The 9,318-nt window shown below is 42.8% G+C and overlaps 1 protein-coding gene across 5 annotated transcripts in view; it reads right to left on the bottom strand.

Moving 5' to 3' along the window:
* Positions 1 to 6,721: 6,721 nt before the first annotated feature.
* The window catches only part of kank1a (KN motif and ankyrin repeat domains 1a), a 35,267-nt gene continuing 32,670 nt past the window's right edge, over positions 6,722 to 9,318 (bottom strand). For 3 of the 5 annotated variants that reach the window (XM_030358371.1, XM_030358370.1, XM_030358373.1), the window contains 3 exons: positions 8,198 to 8,398; positions 7,819 to 7,917; positions 7,296 to 7,724 (listed from right to left, as the gene is read on the bottom strand). In XM_030358371.1, the coding sequence (XP_030214231.1) occupies positions 7,662 to 7,724; positions 7,819 to 7,917; positions 8,198 to 8,398 (363 nt within the window). In that variant the 3' untranslated portion in view covers positions 7,296 to 7,661. Of the gene's footprint in view, positions 7,725 to 7,818; positions 8,027 to 8,106; positions 8,399 to 9,318 lie in introns of those variants that run through there. The other 2 variants (XM_030358369.1, XM_030358372.1) reach the window with 2 other exon arrangements.

Genomic DNA, 9,318 nt, shown 5'->3' with positions numbered 1-9,318 from the left:
TTAATTATTTCAGTCATCATTCACGCTGGCTGGGAGTGAAAACGCGCTTGCATTTCCTGTACCACGTAATGCTTTTTTTCCCTCTCGGCAGTTCATAGACCGGAAGAACATGGAAGCCTCCATGAAGCTTACCCGTCCTATGTAACTAAATATTAATTATTCTTCGCTCAGGAGGATAAGTGAGATTTTTGGCAGAGATAATTTTACACCAATGAGGACTTATTTATGAATGAATACGTTGATTTGAGGTAATAAATGACTTAAAATATTACAGTGTCCCTTTAAGGAAGCTTATGAATTCAGGGACATAAGCTCTTCCATTATCATTGTGCATCTGGAATCCTTTCGCACTTTTTGCTTTGTAGTATCAGTTCTTAACAGAAGATGGAAATCAGTACCTCATTTAACACAAACAAATTGAACAGCTTACACTATACATTAGACGATATAAGGAAAGAAGCCTGGACAAAAAGTAAAGACACAAAAAAGAAAATTAGAATCTCTAATGAACAAAGTATATACACAATGGAATAATACATATATCTGCATTAAAACTATATACCTAATGCCAGACTGGCATGGGAAGAGGACCTAGGTGTTGCACTATCTGACGAGACATGGCAATGTAGCTTAAAACGGATGCATACCACTTCTTTATAATAATAATAATAATAATACATTTAATTTAGAGGCGCCTTTCAAGACACCCAAGGTCACCTTACAGAGCATATAGTCATCATAAATCGTTAAAAAAAAAAAAAAAGACATTGTAGAAAAAATAAATAAATAAACATAATAAATAAAAAATAAATAAAACAACAAGACAAAACAAAACAAACAAACAATCAAAACGGTGATCAGTTAGACGTTGTGTGCGAGTTTGAACAGGTGAGTTTTGAGTTGGGACTTGAAGGTTGTAATGGTGTCTGACTGTTTTATGTGTGGGGGGAGGGAGTTCCAGAGCCTGGGTGCTGAACAGCTGAATGACCGGGCACCCATTGTAGTGAGTCGTGATGTGGGGATACATAGTAGCCCAGCAGAGGTTGAGCGGAGGGAGCGGGAGAGAGTGTATTCTTGGAGGAGGTTGCAGAGGTAACTGGGGGCTAGGTTGTGGAGAGCTTTATAGGTGAGGAGTAGGGTTTTGTATTGGATGCGGTAGTGTACTGGGAGCCAGTGAAGTTGGATGAGGACAGGGGTGATGTGGTCAGATGATTTGGTGCGGGTGATGATCCGGGCGGCTGAGTTCTGAATGATCTGCAGTCTGTTGATGAGTTTGGTGGGGAGTCCGGTGAGGAGGGCGTTGCAGTAGTCTATGCGTGATGTGACAAATGAGTGAACTAGGATTTCATGCTTAAAACACGGTCTTATTCAATTTAAAATTGTGCATCGGTTGCATTATTCACCAGAGAAACTGGCCAAAATATATCCTGGCACCAATCCTGTGTGTCCGAGGTGTGGCCACAGTCCAGCTAAATTAGGTCATATGTTTTAGTCTTGCAATTCACTTAATAACTTCTGGGTCGGGGTCTTTGAAGCAATCTCCTCCATTTGTGACAGAACAGTGAATCCCGATCCAACAGTTGCTATTTTCGGGGTATTCCCATCAGAAGAACAATTTGCTGTCCCCCAGGTAAATGCTGTAGCATTTATAACTCTACTAGCCCGGAGACAAATTATTTTGCTCTGGAAGTCTGTAACACCCCCCTCGTTTAGACACTGGGTCAAAGAGGTACTCTCTGTGATCCCATTAGAGAAGTTAAGGTATAATCTGAGTAATTTACGGGACAGATACATTAAAACCTGGGCCCCCTTTATAGAATTTGTTGAAAATGTATCCTTCACATGATGTAATTCTTTACATATCAATGTACTGCCAACTGGATCTACTGATGTATGTCATGATGATATATGTGGTATAACGTTACAGGATATTCCCATTTTGAGCATTGTAAAGTGATATACAGGAAACGTTTGTAACTATGTTTTGTGTACCTACCTCTACTGTTTGTTTGTTTTTGTTTGTTTTGTTTTGTGTTTTTTGGTTGTTTTTCTTTTCTTGAGCCTTGGGGGGTGGGATGGGGTGGGTTTGTGATACATTGTATCTTTTTCATTCTTTGTTTTGCAAATTGAAAATCTAAAAATAAAGTACTTAAAAAAAAACAAAAAACGATATACCTTGATAAATATATAACATCATGTCATGTTACATCATAAGAAATATACATTTGTTTTTTACATAAAAAATAAAGGACACTTTGGAGATGTCGGAGGCATATATGAGTATACGCAACTATCTAAACGATTTAGAGTAAATAAAAGACAAAAGCTTGGAAGAGGCGGGACCTCTAATCAAATATGCTTCTTCTCGTGGGACTGGGCGACGTCTTTCTGCACCCTAATAACACACACGCAACACAAAACACTGTGAACAAAAGTTAAAATAACAATGAAAAGGAACTAATGGGATCAGAGCGCGTTTGGGGAACCCACCGGGGACTGAGCTTTGGAGAAGGTCCGGCGCTTATGGTATGACATTTGGAGATGTTTTTGTTTTGAAGAACCCCCCCCCCCCCCCCCGGCACAGCAGTAGGCCTGTTGACACCCATACTTCAAATGTATTTGAACTATGGGGTCATCTAGCAGTCTCTCTTATCGAAAATTGTTTGTTTCTTAAGCAGCAGGTAAAACTTGCTTTACAAAGCCACTCACTGCGCAGTTCAGGGATTGGCAAGAAACTATGAAAATGTGTATTCCTACTAAAGTCATTTTTCGGGACCGAAACTAGTCATGATAGCGACGGTACGGGCAACACAACAATCCTTAAAAATGCTACAGCCAGGTCCTTTACAACTTAAGACGGCCGTCGTGTGAATGAGGCCAATAGCCCCTTTCCTCCTCCACCCAGTAGCCTTACGCTGTCGCTGAGGGTGGCGTGTGCTGAGAGAGGGTGACATCTTCACCTTTGATGGGGGTTGATGCAGAGAAGCTGGAGGACGTGGTAGGGGAGCAGCCCTCCACTGAATACAGGCAGTTGCCACCCGCTTCCTTCTTCCCCACCATGTCTGAGCTGGACAGCGTTATGGGACTTCATATCCCAAGCTCCTCTTCCTGGGCCTGCTGACGACGTGTGGCCACCTGCCACAGAGGAGACAGCATCGAGATAGCATCACACATTTAATGGTAAATGAAAGTCAAACATTAGCGATTGGTTATGGCAGATCCAGAGTGGCTCCACGGGCCTGCACTGAATCCAATGGCTTGTGTAGATAATTTGGTCAAATTGTATTTCAGAATTGGGTTTAACAATAAAAAGATACTCGCTGCTTTAGCGCCGAACCACAGTGTGGTGATTAGTGTAAGGACGCTGAGAAGGTTGTGTGGAAAACTTCGTCTGTTCAGGAGGAGGAATGATACAAACCTGGAAGAAGTGGCCCCGTTCTAGCAAACTGAACTGGCTGGAAATGGGCAGATGCAAGGATACAGATGGTTGCGACTCCGTGAAATACATAAAGGTTATGTTGTGTCGCAAAATACAGAAAGACAATTGATCAAGTTGCTTGATCCTGAGGGTATGAACAGGCCTGCCTTAACCTGCAATTGGGCCTTGGGGCTGGGAGGTTTCGTAGGCCCCCTGAGAGGGGATCTTACGATGAAGATGCGTAATTTTTTTTCCGACGGTGGGGGTGGGGGGGTGTTGTTCGACGAGAAATCCTGACGGGGGGGGGTGAGACGACTGTGTCTGTGGTGTCAAGCCCCAAACAAAAAATCATATTGTCTTGGGCCTTCGCCGATCGGGGGGCCTATCATGGGCCAGTATAAGAAAAAAAAGAAAAGCCTTGGGTGTGTAGAGCAAAGGCATGCCCTGCGTCTGAGGCGAAGGCAATATTACAGCGAAGGTCCAAATGCACTCTGGCATATGGATGGGTACGATGAACTAAAGCCATACGCAGTGCCGCTGCTAGCTATTTTGGGGCCCTAATCATAACTCCTTTATCCCCCCCCCCCCGAAAAAAAGAATTGGTTTCTGCCAGTTTAACATTTTATTAAAACGCAAAAGTTAAATCTACTTTGTAAACACAGTTCACAGAACAGCCAAAACATACATACAGTACACACAAGTATTGGAATGTCCAAAATCTTTTAAATTAAATAGTTATCCATAAATACAAACTTAAAACCAGAAGTATACAAGTAAGAAAAATTCTTCTATGAAGCAAAGATTTACAAGCAGAAACTATTTACACAAATATTAACACACTTTACTTTGTAAACAGAGACAGCCTATTTATTTATTTATTTTTTGGGGCCCCCCTCAGGACTTGAGGCCCTACGCGCAGCGCGCGTTATGGGAGCGGCATTGCAATCAGTGGTTGCATTGAAGGTTTTAGTCGCTATATTGTTTGGATGGAGGCCTACACCACAAACAATGACCCGAGGGTTATTGCCGAGCCGACTACTTCGTGTCATCCACTGCACGCTTGGGAGGATGCCCGGAGCTTCTGCGTGCTGACAGAGGAACGGAAAATGGACACGTCAAGATTATGATGTTTCAACTTTATTCTCGACATTTCGAGTTTAATATCGACATGTTGACATTAAAGTTAACGTGTCGATTTTAATCTCGTCACGAGGGAAAAAAAAAAAAATCTTCACGTTCGGTGGAGGAAAAAGGCCCAACCCCAGGTCTAGACTATGCTGCCACGGTCCGAGTCTGGCCATGTTGTCTATGCAGCAGTATGTTCAACTGCACATGCATATTGTATTAATGAAATACACAATTTATCGATGACAATACCAGTTTCCACTCTTATTATAATCTAGTTTTACTTCATTGTAAAGCATGAAGCTACATTGTAACGGGTGCTAGCCCCAACCACCTGTAGCTGATTTTGTTAAAAACATGTTCACAAACCACGGGCATGACTTGAAACAACTGTAACTGATCTGATGAGTAAACAATTAAATATTAACATCATGACCTTGTTTTTAATCAAGCTAGCATTGACTGATGCAATGCAGGACCTCTCTGGATTTACTTTGAGACGTGCAACTTCAGCCAAATCATAGAAGCATCTAGTACAGGCCTATTACTAGTATATAAAACCCCAATATACATACATAACTTCAATTTAATACAGGATATGCCATTGGTTTCAATAAAAGGGTTTAAATGGTGGAGGGAGGCTAATTTCAAAAATACATGTTACCTGGGCCGCCATTACTCTCTGCAATAAGTTCGCACTTCGGACATTGGCAATCTCTCCATATGCAAAAACGCTTCTGTCCCTTCAATGGAGACATGTGTCCTTGGTTCCTGCATCGGGAACACTTGGGAATCCTCGGGGTTTTCTTGGTACTGGACGGGGCTGGGGACATGGGTCCCGGGCCGGCAAGGTGCTGCTGCTTGACGTCCTGATTGTTCATCCTTTTCTTGAAACTTTGGTTTCTTGATAAACCAAAACAAGAGAAGAACAAAGGGAGAGTGGTCCTCACTGTGTATGAGTTGATCTGTGCAGGGTTGTGATATTAACTGAGGGTTGTTTACTAATGCAGGGTGATGCCTAACGGGGAAGAGGGCAACACTTCTTTAGTAGCGAGTTAACACAGGGGCTTAATTCTATTTCCATGGGAGGGCCTAAACTGGACGCGTGGGAGGCCCATTGTGTTGGTGTCGTGATATTAAGTGGGATGTGTACAGTATGCATGCACATCCCCTACGATGAGGAGGATTACAGACGAAGAGAATGAAATTCACGCATTCTGACACGAAGTTGATAAAAAAAACTCGGTATTCAGATACTATTTGATGATTCCACGCGATTAATATCCAACGGAAGGTGAAACAACAAACCAACCAATAACTAGTCCTTAAAACGCTAAAATATAACACTAAATTAACGTTATGCTTCCCTGGTTTTTAACGATACAAGCAGCCTGCAGACGTGCAAGAAGCAGATGCCCAGGCTGACATATTTGATCAGTCTGACACGGTTACACAATCGCACACAATAACCTACTGCAAACTGGCTATGAATGTGACCCACTATCATGGCATACTAAAAACAGCCATCATTGAAGGCCTTAAAAGCACACTTCAATGAAGAGGGTAATGAAAAGTTACCAATTAAAATGCTATAATTTAAACTCAGCCCTAAATCAACCAACCGGGACAAATAACTGCCACGAATGTCCCCCTGTTAACTAACAGCACTGAAACCCCATAAAATGGCTAACCTCCCTTGCAATAGCATGCATTTACATGTTTTATTTAAGATTTGATTGAATACTGCGATTAATTCAATATTTCATACCAAATATATTTAATATGCATTAGTAATATTACCACGATTGAAGACCTATTGACACATTAAGGAAGCTTATGAATTCAGGGACATAAGCTCTTCCATTATCATTGTGCATCTGGAACCCATTCGCACTTTTTTCTTTGTAGTATCAGTTCTTAACAGAAGAGGGCGCTAGTTGGAGTGAAATCGTTTTGTGAGGTCTTCGCTTGACTAAAAAAGACTTGCGCAGTCAGAAATGCAGTTTCAATGGACAGTCGACGATACACCCCAACAAGAGTTGATCGTTTAGTCATATAAAAATAATTACACAAATTTATCATCGGGAAATTATGATACGGTTGGTCTACCAGTAGATTTAGACGATATAATGGACAGAGTTTTTGTGATATCCATGAAGGAAACAAAAACCAATTGGATTGCATTTAATTGACGTTTATTGTTATATGGAAAAATCTCAGGCACTTTAAATCTCAAATAAAGATGGAAATCAGTACCTGGTTTAACGCTAACAAAGTGAACAGCTTACACTATACATTAGACGATATAAGGAAAGAAGGCTGGACAAAAAAATAAAGACACAAAAAAGAAAATTAGAATCTCTAATGAACAAAGTATATACACAATGGAATAATACATATATCTGCATTAAAACTATATACCTTGATAAATATATAACTTCATGTCATGTTACATCATAAGAAATACTCGCAAAAATACTGTGATTTTATTCTTAAATAGATACAAAGGATTTGTATAAAAGTATAATTTCTTCCGATAGTTACATCTAATAAAGGGACTCCACGCTCCATGTCTGTGTACGAAAGCTTGGTGCACTCAGGGGCCGACAGGATACATACGGGGGTGTTGAGGGGAGAGCGCTGCACACACACACACGGGACCGGCACCATACACGGGCGAGCACGCGGAGCGGTGGTCGGATATACTGAATGCCGTTTCGTCGTGTCAAAGCTTGGCTCACATTTACGATGACTGCGAAGGTGATGCCGATTTACGACGTGTGCTCCTTCACGTTATCGCCGTCGTAACTCTTCGCCGACTCGCACTAAATATTGCCTTGAGTGTTGGTCTGTACTATTGTCCGTCTGAACCGCTGCACGACCGCAGCCTTCTATAAGTTTGTTACATTCGTTTTTTACATAAAAAATAAAAAGGACACTTTGGAGATGTCGGAGGCATATATGAGTATACGCAACGATCTAAACGATTTAGAGTAAATAAAAGACAAAAGCTTGGTTTGTGGGTGTCTAGGGGTTAGAAGTCTTATCCGGGTAGGGGTAAGACGTCTGTGGATGAGAACCAATAGCAGCACAGGGTTTGTGGGAAGAGGCGGGACCTCTAATCAAACATGCTTCTTCTCGTGGGACTGGGCGACGTCTTTCTGCCCAGGCGAGGCGTACCCTAAAACACACGCGCACACAAAACACAGTGAACGAAAGGTAAAATGGCAATGGAAAGGAACTAATGGGATCAGAGCGCGTTTGGGGGAACCCACCGGGGACTGAGCTTTGGAGAAGTTGACGTGTGCATACAGCAGCACGGCGATGTCCTTGTGTCCGGCCTCCAGCGCTATGGAGAGGGCGTTACTCTCGTCCTAAAGGGGGGGGGGACAGGAAGCCACAGAAAGCAGGGTTGGTTAAATTGTGTACTTCAGAAGGCCCGGCGCTTATGGTATGACATTTGGAGATGTTTTGGTTTTGAAGCCCCCCCCCCCTTCCTACTAAAGTCATCTTTCGGGACCGAAACTAGTCACGATAGCAACGGTACAACACAACAATCCTTAAAAATGCTACAGCCAGGTCCTTTACAACTCAAGACGGCCGTCGTGTGAATGAGGCCAATAGCCCCTTTCCTCCTCCACCCAGTAGCCTTACGCTGTCGCTGAGGGTGGCGTCGCAGCCGGGCTGGCCCAGCAGCAGCTTGACGATCTCCACGTGGCCGTGCTCGCTGGCGCACATCAGGGCCGTGGAGCCCTCGTCGTCCTGGACGTTGACGTCGGCCCCCTGCACCAACAGGGCCCGCACCATGTCCATCCTGCCATGGCTGACCGCCAGCATCAGCCCCGTCTGACCCGCCTGGACAAGCACACACACACACACACACACAGACACACACACTGAGGATTACTGGTTCTAGCCATCATCAGTACATTTGTTAAGAAATGTAATTTATAGATTCTCTTCACAGCCGAGAGCAGTGGTTCCAAAGTACGAATCTTGCTGTTCATCATGGTTAGACTATAAAGGGCTAATCTCGACGATCTCGGTTTTGGTGTCTTTGGCGCCATCTATGGTGAAATAGAGGAACTGAGCACCACAATAGACACAAGTGAGTTAAACAGGGTCTGTTTAACTCCAGGTAGCTCAGTCATACCCTCTCTGGCAAAACAACCATCGCTGGGTGACCACCTTCCTAACTTTGTGTTGCTTGTGGAATGGAATGCCACCACAGACACCCAGTTATTAAGATTCATAACACTTCAAAAGGCTCCATCCCATTGTGATGCCTCACTCTAGATCAGGGGTCACCAACACAGTGCCCGTGGCCACCATGGCGCCCGCAAGGATCACATGAGGCGCCTGCAGGCCTGTTCTAAAAATAGCACTACTCATTCTTGAACAACTCTTTCCCACCTTTTTTAAGTCATTGTTGATAATTATTGTGAGAAATCATTAACATGACTTAATTAACATGTCTTCACATAGATGAGTATCATTAATAGTAATATATAACTAAAAGCTAACTTGAGTCAATTTGTTATTTCAGAACAGTGTATAGAACTGGGTGCCCTATGACTCAGTGCCCATGAAGTAGCTCTCAGGTTCAAAAAGGTTGGTGCTGCTCTAGATCGCTTCTAGAGAACTTCGGAGATCGTCAAGATCGCCACTTTAACATTGGATTGGGGCACTTTGCCCTTAAAAAAGATAACCTATAAAAACCCTTAGGATGATATAAAAATAAAATAGTTAACTTGTATAGTTTCAAGGCAAACATT

This window comes from Gadus morhua, chromosome 6 (assembly GCF_902167405.1).
Source record: "Gadus morhua chromosome 6, gadMor3.0, whole genome shotgun sequence".
In the NCBI taxonomy this organism is placed as follows: domain Eukaryota; kingdom Metazoa; phylum Chordata; class Actinopteri; order Gadiformes; family Gadidae; genus Gadus; species Gadus morhua.
Note: the sequence above shows the minus strand (reverse complement) of the source record. Positions and strands in the feature narration are given on the sequence as shown.